An 18871-nucleotide genomic window follows, 5' to 3' on the forward strand; every position below is an offset into this window, starting at 1 on the left:
AGTAACTAATTTTAGAAGACACAACAATTTTATAAACTATATTCTTATATAAATAAAAATTACTTTGCTTTTTTACATTACATTTGCATAGAACTTGAATATTTTCAAAATTCTTTCTCAGCCCTTAGAGTAAACTCATTCTACAGATACAGTAAATATTAGTAGCATTCCCATTTTACAGAAAGTAAAACTGAATTTCAAAGAAGTTAAAAACTCTTTTAGAGATCTTTGGAATCAGTCTATTATTTTGTATTCAGACGGTGCGCCATTTACATTTTAAATAATGCCAGTGTAGAGTTAATCTCATGCTACAAAATTAAAAAATAAGAGATGAGGTCTGAAAAGAACAACTGTCACAATTCTTCCTGGTTCATATAAGCAAGATGTGAGATGGATTTGCAAAGAGTAGATAGATAGTCCATTAGAAAAACAACAATGGTAATAATGTATCATCAGCAACAATTACTCTTTACTGAGCACCTATACCATGAACCAGGCGCTTTTCTTGGCACCTGTCATGTACAGGGTCTGGCACAAATATTGCCCCTTTTTTTTATTACAGAACCATAAGCATGTGTAATTCTGTAGCATAACAATATCACACTCAAGCACACCATATGACATTTTAGGCAAAATGTTCAAATTAAAACTATGAATTATTACTGGATAGTATTGCCTTCCAAACCACACTCACGCAGCCCTACTTCTGCCAGACCCTGTATCCTCTCACGAAACCCTCACAACATCTCTGTGCTCACCCCTGCTTCCCAGAGACTTTAATTCGCTGCAGGAGATAAAATACCATCTCATTTACCCTCTAGATCAGTGGTTCTGAAAATACATCGATCATTCACAACTTACTATGTGGAATAACAAGAATTTCGGACTTAAAAGTAATTTGGTTTAGGTATATTACATTAATTTGTAATCTATGTTTAATTATGGTTTTCATAGAAATATCAGTTTTACTCTTAAAAATCATGACGTGCTTACGAATGCCGTGACCTGGAAGCTCTGCTGGACCGCATCCGGTGCTTTCTGTCTGCTACCATGCAGTTATCAAGGTGCATTTAATCTTGCTTACTTTATACCATTTACATGTTGTTTACCATTATTAAATGTGTGACTTTATTATCATTGTTCTGTTTGTTACAACTCCAATTTACCAACATAAAAAGATACCTGGTTCCTTAGTGATACGCTGAAGCCCAATAGTAGAGACAAAAATAGTAACGGATACTAGAACTGAAAATAACTGGTTAAAAAGGGGGCATTTTTCAAAGTAACACTCCCTATAGCAAAGATAATTACATTAAATACTAGTGCTTAGAAACTTACTAAAAGAGCCTTAAAAATAAATAACATATATTATAATTGGAAAGAAAGAAGATTGAGCTTCTGGCAAAGTTCTATTTTCAAATGACTCTGAAGGATATCACATGATATAATGCAATGGGGAAGAACAATGACGATCATACACTTCTAAATAATGATATTTTGATTTATAGTTGCATGAATCATTAGAGAGAACCATGTCTGGACAATTGGTTCATATGCAAGAGGCAAGAGGAGAAGACTTCTGATTTATTTACCACTAAAGCCCACGCAGACTTTGGTGTTCTGGCATAATTCACAGTGATGTGTGAATCACAGCATAGGTGTCTTGGAACAAGATGTGTTGAAATCAAAATGGGTAACAGAACACTGCTTTGGTTTCATTCTGTTGTGTGTGTGTGTGTGTGTGTGTGTGTGTGGCAAAAAAGTGCATGTCAGACAAGAGGTCTCAACTATATGCCAACACATAAAGTGCTTTATTCAGACAGCACAGCCAGTGTTAATAACTTGCATCCTGATCTTGATCTAGCATCACAGGAAATAGTGACCATTTTGAATGAAACTGAATCTAAACCATTAGCGGACGTCAGTCAGAGGGCAGTCTTCAGAACTGTGTAGCAAGTTTTTCCTACACTGAAGTTAGAGAACAGAGAGATGCAGTTTAGAAGAAGAAAGATACCACTTTTTAATTTAGTGATGAGATCAACATATTTATTCAGGCCACTGATAGTGCTACAAAAGGCTATTTCTATGATTGCCAAGGGCTTGCCCCCTTCGCGTTCTTCTGCAATATATTCAGTAGTTTATACTGCCCAAGACCGCATTTTAGTGTCTACACATCGAACATTTATAGGCAAGATGCTAGGGTTTATTAAGACCAAACTGAGGAGCAAACAATTCCATTGCTGAGAGTTTCATAGTTCAGTAACATTTAATACTATTTTTAATCAAAAGAAATATTATGTCAAACTTTAAAATATATTAAAGCTAGTAGAGACCTTCAAGATCATATATTCCAATAATCTACATTTATAAATGAAGATACTAAGACCAAGAAAGGACCATCATCATAAAGCCAGAGTCAGTGGCATAGTTAGAATCGGAGCCACAGTTCCCTAATTCCTCCCCAGATACTTCACATTAGTATTCTTACATTGATTGACTTATAGACTGGGCACCCACACGAAAGAGCTGTCTCAAAAAGTATGATCAAGTGCACAGAACAGCATTTTAAAATACTTAATTATGAGGAGTATCAGAGGGAGAGACTCATGTTCTAGGAGCAGTGACAATTCAAATTCAACAAACCTACTGAGTTAGGACCAAGTGCAGAGACTCAGGCACTGAAGTCAGCCATGCGTGAATGTTTGGGACAGAGGCTCACACATAATCACCTGGAACACAGGAGATGCTGATTAAGGGAGGGTCATATTTGTTCTGGGACCATGGGAGGGAGAAAAGGGGATCATTACTTAAGGGTATTCTTTTTCTTATTTTAAATCCTACCTTAATTGGTTTCACATTTATAATATAGTAGGTAAAACTTTATTAAGTACACTACTGAGAAAATGGGCCAGGATGAATAACTGTTCATTTATTTGTGAACAGTTAAAACACCATGTTCCAGAAGGCTCCCCTCCTTGGACCTATGAACAGGTGAAAGGAAAGAGCAGCCTGTGGCAGCTCCGCGAAGTGTTGGGACATTTTACACTTTGCAAGCAGGAGCAGGAAAGAATACTCTTAAGGACTTTACATGAACCATAGAACAGTCCAGCTGATCTACTTAGGTTTGGTTTAGTGGTGGTGAAACTTGTCTAGAGATTTTTATTAGAGATCAGAGAGGCTTTTCTGTAGCTTTTTGCAATTAAGCATTGGTAACAAAGTTAATCCAGAGTTTTGAGATCAAGTCTACTCAACTTGAACTAATATTCAGCATCATCATAATAATTTAAAGATCACATGAAGAGTCTGCATAAAGACTTCGGATCTGAACAAGATGGTGTCAACCAATTTTTCTTCTACTTCCCCTTAAGTACACCTAAAACTTCTGGATGAACTGCAACAGCCAAACACAGCAAGACTCTGAGAGGTAGCAAGAAGAGAGATGGTGAGGGATCTGGCACCTAAACACAGCGGTATGTTTCCTGGGATTTCTTTCTGTCTTTCATATCCTCATGTATCTCAAGACGGGACTCTGGAGAACCCTCCCCTCCCCCTCAAAAACATGCTTTTTCTAGTTAAAGGACCAGGAAAGTCAGGCATAACAGAATAGAAATGTTTGTGATAATGCCTGCCCTACTCCAGCCAAACACCAGGGAATTAAAACACATGCCCACCCCAACCTTGGTCAGCGGGTAGAGCAGAGAGCCTGGACTCCCACTGCCCTTCACCCCCTTTCAAACAGAGAGTAAAGGAGGGACCCCAGAGAGAAGGAGCCAGATAAAAGGATCCTTTAAATATTCTTTAGCAGTATTTAATATTAAATATTCTTAATTATGAAGTCCTAGGCAGACTCCCTAACAACCCAATGTGAAAATGAGCATCGGCAAAAGGTTTCAAAACTGAACCACAATGTGGAATATGGTCAGGGTTTAGATTGGCTTCTGAATAGCACATAGTTAATGGAGAGCAAATTAGATTCACTCTGTAAACACTTTGTAAATGAAAATGGGTTTTCTGAGTATACTGTGATGTACTTGTTAAGAGAAATGTACCCACTTTCAATTCCTAAGCATGGATATTCTGATCAGCTGTTATACATTTAACTTAAAATAGTCATTGGTACTCTGTAACCACAAATAAATTCTTTTTATATTAAATATTTTATTGTTTATGCTATTACAGTTATCCCAACCTTCCCCCTCTTGCCCCCCTCCACCCAACCCACCCCCCACCCACAGTCAATCCCCACACCGTTGTCCATGTCCATGGGTCATGCATATATGCTCTTTGACTACTCCCTTCACCTTCTTTCAATCAGTACATTCTTTTTAGATGTCGTCTCAGAGACGCTTGAGCCAGAAATAAGAAGGCTGATGCAGATCATACATGTGGATATTGTTACTGCTAAATATTCTGTGAGTGTGTATTCTTACATATGTTCTAAGGCCGTGGCACTATTTTTTTTCCTCTTTCCTTTTTTGCATTATATGAGTTACTTATAAGGAGTGTTACTAATAACCTTGGTCTAATGTTACATTAACCAGCATTAAGAAGTAGGATAGAGAGAGAATTGTATGTATTTTCCAGTGACATAGTTTTTAATGATCCACCATCTGTGGGTCAAGACAAATTTTGATTTCATAAGATCATGGAGTCCTGTTAAGTCTGGATTGGAAAATATATGAAATCTTATCTATTTCAACATTGCTTTAATGCTTGAACATTAAATGCAACCTCCCTGTTAGCATTTGTCCAACTTGTGCTCAAACACATGCTATTATATCTGAACAGATGCTAGGGTTAGGAAAGTCTTCTGTATTTCAACCAAGATCTTGTTCTCTGGAATTTCTCTTACTTGGTTCTAGCTCTTCAATTGCTCGGTGCCACTAAGATCAAGAATAACTGTCTCTGATGGTGATTTTTTTTAAAAAACCTCCTTTTGAGGGGGGGAATGAGGAGTCTACTCATTCCTATTTCAACTGTTTATCAAATAACATAGTTCTGAGTCTTTTATCTTTCTTTTCGTCCTGCCTGAACATGCCCTAGTTTATCCTGTATCTCTTAAACTGCTACCAAATTAGACACTAGTGTGACCTTCTTGAAAGTTTACTTTAAAGTGATTGACTGTTGTCCAAAGATGAAGACTAGCATCAGACACACTGGAAGTACTTGCTTTTTTACAGCCTTTTAAACCCCATTTATCTCCATTCTATTTTGTATTCCACTACATTATCTCATCACCTTTTCTTTTCCATAAGTAGACTGTTGGCTCTTTCTACCAGTCCACTAAAGTATTTCAGAACCTCTGGCTGGCAAAGTAAAAGAGCTCTTAGAAATCATCGGGTCCAACGTTGCCCTTGTCCCAGTGGAAACATCAGGCCTAAGGGTAAAGTTAGTGACAGAACCGGAGCTTAAACTGCTTGATTCCGAGCCTCAGGACCCTCCAGGTTTTCATCTGAGCTCCTCCCCATTTACCTGTTATATAAGAGGCAGGCTCATTTCTGCTGTTTGTGATGCTGTTTGCTGATTTCCAAACCTAGGCCATCCCCCCCACCCCCGCCCCGGGTACTCAAGATGTGCTGGTCTATGGGGAGAGATTTTATCTATTAACATGAAACAAAGAAGGTTTGGAATGTGTTTGAACAGAGTCCCATTTTTTGAAAAATACAAAGAAGAAGCCACGATCTCATGGAAATTGTGAATCAGAGGGTTGAAGAATGTAGTAGAAAAGAGAACAAAAAGACTTTTCCTGACACAACAACAACAGAAAAACCAAGTTCTCCTTAAGAGGAGGTTTCTGTTTTGGCCCAATGGTGACAGGAGGCTGGTCAGCATGCTCTCCAGGGTATAGTGAGTTCAACAGGAAGTGGCTCAAACTGAGCAGATCCAGTTCTCGTTTTCTGTGTTCCCAAGTCTGCTGTACCTGCTGTATGAGTTAACGTTATCTCAGTGTATCATGATATACTGGCCAATTATTTTGCCTTTCATCTTCCCTCATGAGTTTGCCCTCGGCCTGGACACTCTGCAGCACGGCACGAGTACTTCTGTGTCAGTGCTGGACGCGGGAGCCACATCGTCTTTTGGTTGCTGCGTGTTTATTAACTTCCCACAAGAGCCTTGTGAAGTCAGCACGAGTATCGTCCCTCCGTCCCAGATAAGACTCAGGCTCACAAGTGAATCTGATAAAGTCAGAAAATTGTTTAACACATTGCAGCCATATGAAGTGATGAATAGTCTCTTTTTGCTTCTACGTACATGCGTTAGTCTTCTATTGGGATTTTATTTCCTCCTCTTCCTCATTCCTCATCTTTCCTATATGCTTATCCCTCACACATGACTTTTAAAAATATTTTCTCATTTTATCTTTACGTCAATTCTGTGAGTTAGGTAGTTTCATTATTACTAGTTTTATTACTATCTATCTTTTCACAGAGACAGACATTGAGTCCCAAAGAGGGTAGGTAACTTGGCAAACTGTAAAAGGGAGGTCGAACTACATCTAGGATTTCAAAGAAACCTAAAAGGGCGCAATGGCGTTTCCCTTAACAAGCTTAAGAAGTCACTAAAACCACAATTTCCTTGGCCTTAGCTTTGAGGTGGTACACAAGTATTTTACAACTATAATTAAGGTAAAATTCCCTAAAGGCATCATTTCATACTACCATATATTGATTTTTTCAAGCTTCAGAATAGTATATATTATTTTAAAAAATGTAACCACTCAAATTTATCCTTAAAACATCCTATATTCAGGAGTAAATTAATTCTTCAAATTTTCCATTATGTGTACTTCCAATGTTTTCTCTTTTTTTAAATTTATTGTTGTTCAGTTACAATTGTCACACCTTTTTCCCCATTGCTCACCTTGCCCCATCACCCGACTGCCACAGTCAGCCCCTCCCCATTGTCCATGCCCACGAGTCTTCTACTAGTGTTCCTTTGCCTACCCCTCCCCCTTGTTTTTTCTTTCCTACTCCATTGTTCCTACTAAAAGTTAAAAATTACCAGCTAAATGGAATTTCTCATACACCTTAAATCGTATCTCCTTTCCATGTCTAATTCCATGGCTTTGAAACAAAGCATCTCTGAACTGCCACCACATAATCTGTTACAGTCTGAATGTGTGTATCCCCCACAACATTCCTATGTTGCAACCTAGCCTCCAAACTGCTGGTATCAGGAGGTGGGGCCTTTGGGAGGTGATTAGGTCCTAAAGACAGAGCGCTCATGAGTGGATTTAGTGCCCTTATGAAAGAGGGCCCAGCGAGCTTCCTGCCCCCTTCCACCACATGGGGCTGCAGGGAAAAGATGGCTCTCTAGGAAGCAGGCCTCCACCTGTTGGCCTTCCTGCAGCAAAACGGTGAGAAACAGATGTTTGCTGTTTACAGCGACCCAGTCTATGTATGGGTATTTTGTTTTAGCAGACTGAGAACTCCTCTGCCTCTCTCCCCAGCTCTATGTCATTCTTCTTTCATCTGGCCCTTCTCATTTCAACCACTTTCCAGGCTTCTATAGGTTGGCATTTTGGGTTTCAGTCGAGCTGCTTTCCGCGGATACATGTGAACTATATTAGTTCTGCAGTTTGGAGCTCACGACTAAAAGGTGCTCGTCTGTACTGCTAACGCAGCAGTCCTGTCAAGCTCAGACAATAGGTAGAGGGAAGCCAGACCCTCGGGGCTCTCCTGCAAGCCGAATGAGTGCAGTCACAGGGGAGGGCCAGCTGTGTGACATGAGCCAGCAATTTGCATCTTGGAGAAAGAGGCTCTATTTCCAATGGATTTCCCCTCAGAAAAGGTGCCAACCTGTAGCCAAACTTCCTCATAAATATCATGACACATCAGTGGGCACATTGCCATCTAGCATATTTTGTCAAAAATTGATTTTGTACTTGTCTAACCTTAATGTCCATCTATCTTAAATATGGCTAAGAGTTTAAATCAGTGGTTCTCCATGCGGGGCGACTTCGACCCCCAGGAGACACTGTGCAATGCATGAAGACATTTACCGTGGTCACAGCTTGGAGCAGGGCAGAGGGTGCTGACACTGTTATCTGGTAGGTAACAGCCAGAGTTGCTGCTAACCACACTAAACCGCACAGGACAGCCCACCACAACAAAGAATTATTCATCCCAAATGTCAATAAGCCAAGGCTGAGAAACTCCAGCTTCAATGACTACTGACCTGAAACATGTAGCCTTACAGTGTAACTGTAGCCCTTGGTAATCCCACAAAATTCATAACTGACTGTGCAAGTCCCTGTCCCCGGTGGCATGTGCTCGAATCACATGCTGATTGTTGATCCTGGATTCAATCTGAAAAATATTATTAAGAAATAGTTCTTGCTTCAGTGGAGAAATAATTAGTATGGTGTTCTGGATTAGTCTTTGATACTATAATGTGAGATCATTTTCGAAAATAGCCAAGTTTGGTTTTAAGGTAATTCACTGTGCCTGTAGCCCTAACTATGTGTTGATTTCTTCATGCAAGCCTATTGATCTTGGCAGAGTGAAAGCTAAAAATCTAGCATTCAAGCAAGAATAAATCGAAATTGGCTCAATTAACTTTATGATTCAGGGTTTGTTAAAAGTTTCTCTGTTTCGTTTTGGATTTATTTATTTTATTCTATCCTTTGCTTTTTTCCATTCCTTTCTGGAGTTCCAGGATAATTGTGCTGCGTTCTTCAGCAGTGCGCCACTGCTTGCACAAAAATCGAATCCATTATTCACAGATAATGAATTCCAGTGGGATCATTCTGATAGCCCTGAACTTCTGGAAAATCTGACGTCTTGGACCTCCCTCTATCTGGCTCTTATTCTTTCACTTCGCTTCCAAAGTAGGTTTTGCCTTATTCATTTTCATTAGGTTTATGGGGGAACAGCATTGACCAGCTTCCCCTTTCTGAGTTTTGTTGTTTTCCCCCCAGAAGTAGGCAGAATAGTACCACCAGGAGCAACACTGCATAAGGAGATGGGTCTATTCCATTTAGCAAATAATGTCAGTGGCATGTCATGTGTTTTAATTTTGTCGAGTCTATGTTTTCAGTGTGGGTGTTACAAGCGGTGGTCATCAGCAATGTTACAGAGGTGAGAGACTAGGGTTCTTGAATTCTAATCTTGGTTCTTGCATTACATTGTTGGATAAATGTGGACTACTTGATTCTCTTTTAGGCTTCATTATCCCATCCATAAAATGGAGTGGTTGGAGCCCTCATGTTCTATGAATGTGGCAGGGAGCACCTAAAGAAAGATAGGGAGCTGAGAGGGGAGGGGAATACCTTCCCCAACATATGCCAAAGTCTTACACGGGCGTGTGAGGAAAAGGACACAAAAAGGTTTCAAAGACATAGATGCCAATGGCTGTGTATCAAATTAAATAAGAAGGCAGTATAATCTCACCTATAAGTGGAACCTAATCAACAAACCAAACAAGTGAGCAAAATAGAACCAGAGACATTGAAATGAAGAACAAACTGACAGTGACCAGAGAGGAGGGGGGGAGGGATTAACAGGAGGAAGAAGGGGAAGGGTCATCAAGGAACATGTATAAGGGACCCATGCACAAAGACAATAGTGGGGGGAAGGATTGAATGTGGGAGGTGGAGGTGGGTAGGGTGGGGGAGAGTAATGGGGACAACTGTACTTGAACAACAATAAAAAATAGAGAAAAAGAAGCTCTATGGCCTGCATCGTATTAGAGCCAGAAACCTGACGTTGCCTCTACCACTACCTGCATTTCTCTTCCCTCTACTGACCTCCTCAAGCCTCTCCTTTCCAGATGTCACTTCATGATGTAGGTCACCGATAGCACAAGGGATGGGGTAGGAGAGGGAGAAAGACAGATACAATTATAGAAAACTAAGTAAAGCAGAAAGGAATGTAGTCAAGTGAAATTGGCTTCTTCCAACAGTAGTCTGTTGCCCTCAGCAGTTCTGAAAACTGAAAATCACACACACCACACTAAAGTGTGCCACTCAAGCTAAATCCGAACTATCTTTTAAAAAGATGTGTCTGGGCCATTTGGCAAATGAGGGCCAGGTCTCATGGAAATCACATAGCTTGGAAGTCAGACATCAAGAAAAGAGGGATAAATAAAAGGAAAGAAAAAGAATGACAGGAGAAAAGCTGAATGGAAAAAGAAGACAGGAGAAATTATTTTTCCCAGTGAGAAATGCAAAATTTTCCACCAGACAACTCTGACTCTTGGCTGAGTGGTCCATGCATCATGTGAATGAAAATGTAGGGTGGGCGGGGCAGTGCAGGAAGCTCTGTCTTGTGTCTGCTCTGTCTCTGAAGGCAGAGGCTGACTGTGGGTCCCAGCTTCATCGCTGGGTAACCACACTGCCCCTTTACGCAGAGTCCGCCACGCCCATTTACACAGAGGTGGCCGTGGCGATAGCAGAGTCTGGAAAGAGTATACCTGTATTTTGGACCCAGCATTCCTTGCTGATCCACCTTGATTTGTCATGGAACCTCTGAGGCCAGTGTCATTTGTTATTAAGTGACAGCGATGGACTTCTTCGTGATCTCTGAGGGATCTTTGAGCTGTAACATTTTTATAGTTGCAATACTAACCAATCCACACCCTTGCTAGATTACATTTCTTGAGCAGACTATGGTACTCATCCCTCCTTCTCTCACCCCTACTTCACTGCTCAAAAGCAATTATTTTACCTGAAGAGAAAGAGTTGAACAAGGTGTTCTCTTGGAATTCCTATGAGCTCCAAAATCTCTGATTCTAAGAAACTCACGGTTTACTCAATTCCTGAGTGATACAAAAGAACCATTATTACATCAAATCTGATGAGTTTACACTTCAGGTGAACCCACCCCCCTTTCAGAATTTCTCAAGCCCCACCCATGAGGCAAACCGACATTTTATCAAACATTCCCAAAATATTTCCACAGGGCTATGGTTTGGGAGTTTATCGGTGAGCAAATGATATTAGTGACAGAATGCATTCGATTCTCATAGATGGGATCAGTGAAGAGAGACAAGCAGTTCATTACTTACTTTTATTAAAACCTGTAAAGGAATCCCTGATTCACAAGACTGAGAGAGGAGAAAACTTATAAGCAGGTGCTACCCTCATTTAATTGAATTTTAAATTCAGTGGCACTTTTTGCAATTGAAATGAATACAGAGCTGACTGGGCCTTCAAGTGGACGCCCCCCCTTGAGGGGACAATTGGGACTCTAAACTCCTTAGCCCACAGGACCTAAGAGCTGGCTAGACAAAGAATCACCCAGGTTTCCTTCCTGAGGAGTGGGACAGACAGAAAGAAGGTGACGCAGGGATTCTGATGATTCAAGCCCCCCAAAAGGCTCAATTGTTAGAAAGGGGGGTGGGGGGAAGCCTCATCCCCGGAGGAAATAACATCTAGCAAGATTTGAGAACAGCTATTTCAAGAAGACATAAACCTCCAATGCGAAATAATTTGGAGAGCAAAAGGCACATAGTCTACACATAGGTAAAAAGTGATTTAAACATGGGGTTTGGAAAAGGTTTTTATTCAGAACTAATAGCATCTGTATTGTGCAGTCCAGGCCTATGGTTTCAATTTTTTGTTGTTGTTAAGTCATTCATCTAGAAAGAGACAGAAGTACATAAAACAGAATAAAAGTGAGAAAACTTGAGCTTACTTTTTTTTTCTTTTCTCAAGACCACTAATAGAACAGATTATGGTCAAGAAAGGGGGAGCTTAGACATATGACTATAGGAAGGAAAGAAAATTCCCTAACTTAATTGCATTTTCTTTTTCCCCCCTTTAATCCTGAGAGGAAAAAACAAAGGTCAGAGGGCACAGAGCAGCAGCTCGGAAGCAAAGCATGCAGGGGCAGGCTTGTTCTAAGTGAAACAAATAAATAGATAAAGAGCACTCCATTGTTTTTTTTCTTAAACAATGTCTGAAACAGCAGAAGAACAGATAACCGTTAAAGGTTTCCAGATTATAAAGCACACTGATAAAAAGAAAACCCTCTCTTTTCATTCCTTTAAATTCAACAAATGTACATAATGCAAGCACAATGTGTCAAGGATTTTCTGAAACATAGTTTTAGGTAATAAGAATTAAATGAGGAAAAGACAAAGGGAGAGAGAGGGAAAGAAGGTTCGCAACACTAGCCAGAACCTGCATGGAGAAAAGAATGGCCAGTGAAACAGTCTGTAGCCCTTTTGTAACTTTCTCCCCCCACCAGGAAAGCAAATAACCAGCATGAGGTGGCCACACAGCAATCTTTCTCAGCAATATGTCATACACAAGGAACCAAGCTATTATTTACTCAATAAATAGACACTCAGCATTAACTGTTATTGCCCCCTGTTTTAGGCATTTGGGGAACACATAGGTTCTGAGGATCCAACTCAGACCTACTGAACCCAAATCTCTAATTTTAAATCACATTTTTAATGCCCAGATGATTAATAATAATCATCTGTCTAATAATCATCCAGATCTGGGAACTCCTACTCTAGGTGATGTAACAATGACTAAGACACTTCTTGATCTCAAGGAGCTCACATAAGTGATAGAAAGATACATGAATTTCCCCACAACACATTAAAAATGAAACATGATATGAGAGGCTCCCTGTGGGCATTTAGAGGAGTGAGAAGTGATGGATTCTTGGGAGTTGCACAGGGGATGAAAGAGGACCTCACAGAGATAGGTACATTTGTGTTAGTATAGTTACCATTTCAACACATAGAGAAGGAAAAATCTATTAGAACTAATGATAAGCAGAAACACGATGCCAGTGTTGGAGAGAAAGAGGCCCTGTCCCGGGTGCTTTACATAAATCTTCTCTGAAACCCAACCCAAACCAGTCAGGAAAGTCCTATCATTTCCCCATGTGGCAGATGGGGTGAGTGAAACTCAGAAATTTTATGAAGTTTGTTCACAGTCACATAGCTAGAGATTGAGGAGCTGAAGTTCAACCCCAGAACTATCTCATTCCAGAGCCTACATGCCTCGCAGAGAAGCATAAACAAAGCCCAGATGTGCAAAAGTGTCAGACGCATAAGACCAGGAGTCCATCGTTGCCTCTGGCTGGGGGGTGGCAGCGCTGGGGGAGGTAGAGCCCTTTCGGTTAAGGGGAGCCAGGCTGTAGATGCTGTATTAAACTACGTGGTCTTTGTGCGGTAGCAAGGGGAAACCACTGAAGGCTTCCCAAAGAATACTATGCTAAAAGCTTTCCTTTAGGTTTTAGACTATGAATCATGACTAATATCTTACAACAGAAAATGATAAAAATCAAAAGTTTGAATAGTCTTGCCTTGCCTTTAAACAAACAAGTACATCAAGAGCCAGGTGGCACTGTTACCTCGTAGCTGTTCAGATGAATTCCCAACATGCCAGGTCTTGGAGAAGATTCTACGGAGCCGACCTTAGGATAAACACGCTGTGTGTCTGTTACCCTGCAGGACGAGGATCAGCTCATCCCTGGAGCTGTCCAAACCTGGCAGAGAGATAGCCCTGGAGACTACAGCATTCTCTGGGACCTGAGTTGGCCCCGTGGGGCACAGCGCGCAGCACAGGCATGGAAATCAGTTATTGGCAGAGCCCAGACTCCTGAATCCCACTCCTGTGCTCATTTCCTCAAATCAGATCGTGTGACATTGGGCAAGCCCTTTTCCCTCTCCGAATCTCCCTTTCCTTGTCTGTGAAATGAGAAATTGATCTGGACCAGACTCAGATTTTACAATTTTTAATTCTTCCCTTCCAACACACCAGCATAAAAGATCTTCTTCCATGAGTGGTTTAGCACCTGGGATATGTGTGGGCGGAGGAAGGGGGGTGTGGTAGGGGAAGCAGCATCTCCAAAGAGCTTCCACAGTTTGTAAAGCCCTAGCTGAGAATAACTGTACTCCTTATCCCTAGGAAGCCTGCTAGTTCTGACTCTATTATAAGATTTGCAATTCTCAAATCCTGGCTGCAAAGTCCTCACTGAATTCAATCTGGCCCGAGATGATCTTTTTCAAGTACAAACTGGATCACTGATCAAAGTCATTCAACAACAACATGATCATATCCAAGCACATGCAGGGAACACCTCATTCTGTCATCAGGAAATGAGTATTTTAGGATCCATGCCTGTCAAAACCCAAGGATATTCTGTTCTTATTTGCGATTTTTGATTTACTTTCAAAAGATAATGTGTATGTGTAGCATTCCTTGGAAGCCATGCAAAGGCTAAAATTGTGGAAAGAGGGGAGAGAACCATGATGCACAGGATTCAATGTTCACAAAAATATTCCTGCGAACTCCAACCATCAAAAATGAATTTCCAAAGAGATTATAAATTATGTGTATCCAAGAAGCATTGTCTGTAGGAGTAGGGATGAATTTGGAGAAGAGGCAAGACTTGTTCTGCTCTCAGAAACATTCCTGGTATTATTTTTTACATTAATTCACATATTTTTAAAAGAACTTTTAAACTTTGGTTCATTAGACCACACCTAGTAGTTCAACCACAGAGTGCCCACGAATGACTAACTCCTGCAATCAATTCACTGCAATGATTTGAGGCATATTAAACCTATGGCTTCACCTTCTTTGACCTCCAGCCAAGGCACAGGGGAATGACAAATGTTAACATTTACAATGAAGCGAGCTTAGTTACAGAACTGAAGAAATGCACATTTTGTTGCCTCAGGGTTATTTATTTTCATAGGACCTGAAGAAAGAAAATCTGCCCAAGATGTGTGACAAAACCATCAGCGAGACTGCCAGCCTCAATCTGAGACCCCTGGGAAGAGCATGCTACAGGACCACCCACGTTCTCCTTTGGGAACTAGCTTAGAATGTCTTCAGCTGTCAGGAACTCAAGGTCCGCTCTCTGCCTACCACTGACTTGATTTTTGTAAGACCACCAAAAACTGTCCACTCATTAAAAAGAAGTCAGATTTTTACTTAATACATGCCTTTGCAAGTCTATCAAGAGGCACAAGTAAGTAGAAGACAAATCCTGGAAAGGATTCTGGCTCTCTCCTGATTTATTGCCCAAGATAACATAGCGATCTCCAGCACCTTAGCCACAGCACTGGGAGTTAAGCGTTTGTCTCTGTTATGATTTCCTGAACTCCACCAACAACTGCAAATCTACCAAACGCCCCGTCTATCACCTGTGAGGGGACAGATCTTCAGGAAGGAGCCACAAAACACAAACGGGTATCTGCACGTAGTGTGTGTTTTCACCACCCCAGAAAAGCAGCCTGGTCCATTGACTGGCATGAGCCGCCACTTCTCCAGCAGCTGTAGACGACACATTGACATACTGACATAGAACTATGGGCCGGAAGGGGGAGAAAATGCAAGTTAAGAGCAACGTGAGCAAGTGAGGGTGGGAGTAGAGTTGAGGAACACAAGCTAAATTCTCTCTGCTGAAGCATCCAGATAGATCTTCAAAGTTGTGGATGTGGGGAAAATGTTCACCTACACCATATGCCTCCTGGCACTAAGTCCAAGCAAGTTGAATAGACAGAGATAAAAACGGAAGGAGATCACTGGGCATCTGATGTTGGAAAACCGAGTCTGATGCTTACTTCCAGAAACACAAAGCCTTAGCGCGATTGCCTCACACAGATTTCACCTTTTCCAAGCATTCTTTCTCTTTAACCTTTGATCTTAATATTTTGTAGATGCAGAGGAGGAGAGAGATTTGTTGCAGAGTGAACCTACTTTTAATTCCACTGTTTTGAGGATGCTTTTTTTTTTTTAAACCTCAGAGCAGAGGTGCAGCCTAGTGTGTAGGAGGGATGAAGGAGGGGAGACAGCAGAGAAATGGGTGTGAGGCTACACCAATAAGTGACGCAAGAGAAGACCTTACGGTAGACTCAGTCCTGAAAGTCTCAAGAATTAGTGCTTATTGGGAACTTTAAACGTCACCTTATCAGTACAGTCCTTTTTGAGAGAGAGGTTAACTGCAATGGAGCTAATCACTTGCCCAGGCTCGTCTAGTGTTGGTTACAGATTTCTTGCCACCAGATACCGGAATCCACAAACAGAAGACAAACATTAAAGAATTACTATGGCCCTGTACTATTGTTTGGTTGATTCCTCTACATTTTGTCTTCTTCCTCAAGATTGCTGTGGCTATTCGGGGTCATTTTGTGGTTTCATATAAGTTTTTGGAATATTTGTTCTGGTTCTCTGAGATATGTCACTGGTAATTGGTAAGAATTGTGGTGAATCTATAGATTGCTTTGGGTAGTATGGACGTTCCAGATGTCAGTTCATCCTGTCCCTGAGCACATTATATGCTTCCACTTATGTGTACCTTCTACACTTTCTTTCTTGGGTGTCCTATAATTTCCTAAGTACAGGTCTTTTAATCCTTAATTACATTTATTCCAAGGTATTATACTTTATTTTTTGATGTAATTGTAAATGGGCTTGTTCTGTTAGTTTCCCTTTGTGATAGTTCGTTACTGGTATATAACGGTGCAACTGATTCTGCACTTGTGTATCTGCATATTTATTTTGTATCCTGCCACTTTACTCAATTCATCTGTCAGTTCTAGTAATTTTTATGGTGGCATCTTCAGGGTCCTCTATATAAAGCTGTGGTACATTTACACAATGGGATATTATTTTACTATTTGGCTGTAAAAAAAAAACAAAAAGAAGGAGGAGGAGAGGAAGAATAAGGAGAAGGAGAAGATCTTACCTTTTGCAACAGTATGAATGGACCTGGAGAGTATTATGCTAAGTGAAATAAGCCAGTCAGAGAAAGGCGAATACCATATGATTGCACTTATATATGTAATCTAATAAACAAAATAAACTAACAAACAAAATAGCAACAGGCTTATAGATTCCGAGAACAGACTGACAGCTGTCAGAGGGGAGGAAGGTTGGGGGCTGGGTGAAAAAGGTGAAGGGATTAAGCAAAAGAAAAAAAAAAACCTTACAAACACAGACAATCACAGTATGTTGATTATCAAGAGGAAAGGAGAGTGGGGGTAGAAGTGGGTAATGGGAGGCATTTTTAAATGGTAATAGAAGACTTGACTTGGGGTGGTAAACACACAGATGCTGTATTATAGAACTGTATTCCTGAACCTATAGAATTTTGTTAACCAATGTTACCCCAATAAATTCATTTTTTAAAAAGAAACATTAAGGGAGACTCAAACTAGCAAGGTGGCAATAACAGTGGAGTGGGCTCAAGAGAGCACCTGGAGCCGCAGGGAGCGTTAGGTGTGCGCTCTGGTACCTTGATGTAGGCTCGCTGCAAGTAGTTGTAGGGCACTCGGCGCTGGAAGTCGCTGCGCACATCCTCGCTGACGCGGTGGCGGGACGCGGGGCCCCCGAGGCGCTGTGTCTGGCAGCTGCGGTAGCAGCGCGCCCGCTCCAGCAAGGAGCGGAAGAAGGGCAGCTCGGCCCCGGGCCCAGCGCCCGGGGGCGCGAGCGGGCTGCGGGCGGCGCAGTGGCGGGCGCAACGCGCGCGGATCTCTCGCAGGCGCCGGTGGCTGCGCAGCGCCGCTTCCAAGTGGCGCACCGCAAGCTCGTAGTCCCTTCTATAGTAGGCGGCCACGCCGCTGGCGTAGAGCTGGTCAAAGGGCTGCAGAGGCCCCAGCTCCGACTCCAGCTCCGGGCGCGGACTGTCCGGGGGGCCGCCCCACAGTGGCGGTGGTAGCAGCAGCAGCAGCAGCGGCGCCCAGATGCGCTCCCGCATTCTCCGCCGCGGAGAGACGCAGGACGGCCACGCTCCCCAGACCGCTCCCGCACCCGGGGGTCCCGGCCTCTTCTCCCACCTCCGCGGGCAAGAGCGCTGGTCCTGCCGCGATCTGGCTGTCCTGCGAACCCCAGGTGACCGCCGGCGCTCGGAGGACTGGGAGGCGGAGGCCAGTCCGCCGGCAGCTCTTAAAGGGACGCCCACAGCTCACACGCTCCTCCTGCTGCCGGAGCCTTCCAGAGCTTTTCGCCGGAGCTCAGCGCGCGCCCTGCCGGCTCCCGGCCGCAGCCACGGGGTGCCAAGGGCTGCACACCCAAGTGCCAGCCACAGAACGAGCGCCGCTTGAGGTTCACCTGGGCGAAGCTCTACACGTGGTGTCCCCTTCTAGATGCAAAATGAATATGATTGCTCTCTTTTTGGAGAGGAAGGAAGTCCGGACGAGTGAGGTTAGGGTTCTAATCACTTTCTGGAATTGCTACAGGACCTTGCAGTTTGCAGGGACCTTCACTTTCAGTGGAAGCACTGAAGCTCCGTCTCAGGCTGTGAGACGAGCACTAGAGGGCCAGTTCGCCCAGTTGCGGAGGCTTGAGAAGAGTGATCAGTCCTAGTTTACAGACCTCACTCCCTGGGCCTTGGGAATCGAAGCGTACTGCTTCCACCCTTGGGAAGGGGGCCCTCCCCTGCCTACTCATCGCATTTGTGTGGGTGTGTGTCTGTGCAGTGGACGGGGAGTTGGGGGCTAAGGAGAAACTATAAATAGTCCTCCTTTCTATGCAGACAGCGGTATTACAGGACCCAGAGAATCGCTGGAGGAAGGAGCAGCTGTGCTTAACTCGTGCCTCTGTTCACCCACCCTGTGACATTGTGCAACTGAGCCTCAGTCCTCGTGTCTCCTACAGCAGACAAATGCCCCAACATGTCAAATAGTTTTCACATAGATGTTCTTCTAAGAGTTGAACAAAGAGGAAATTAATATATCCAGTACCCCCAGGACTTAAGCAATGAGTATCAGTCTTGGGATGGGAAAGCCGACCAAATGGCTGCCAGGCTCCAAAGGACTAGCTGAAGGCTTTCCTGTTCCTCTGCTTCTCCTTTCTCATAAATACCTTCCGAGCCAAGATGTTCCCTCTTTCCTGTTCTTTGGCTCCACAGTCTCACAAGGATTCCTAAGAGCTTAAGCAAAGGACCCTTGACTCCAG

At 42.5% G+C, this 18871-nt stretch overlaps 1 protein-coding gene across 1 annotated transcript in view; it reads right to left on the reverse strand.

Annotated features, from left to right (window-relative positions):
- Nucleotides 1–17925, reverse strand: part of P3H2 (prolyl 3-hydroxylase 2) — a 147231-nt gene extending 129306 nt beyond the window's left edge. Inside the window, exon 1 of the mRNA XM_045192071.3 lies at nt 17211–17925. Within this exon, the coding sequence (XP_045048006.2) occupies nt 17211–17672 (462 nt within the window). The 5' untranslated portion in view covers nt 17673–17925. The remainder of the gene's footprint in view (nt 1–17210) is intronic.
- Nucleotides 17926–18871: the final 946 nt, after the last annotated feature.

This window comes from Desmodus rotundus, chromosome 2, assembly GCF_022682495.2.
Source record: "Desmodus rotundus isolate HL8 chromosome 2, HLdesRot8A.1, whole genome shotgun sequence".
Classification (NCBI taxonomy): domain Eukaryota; kingdom Metazoa; phylum Chordata; class Mammalia; order Chiroptera; family Phyllostomidae; genus Desmodus; species Desmodus rotundus.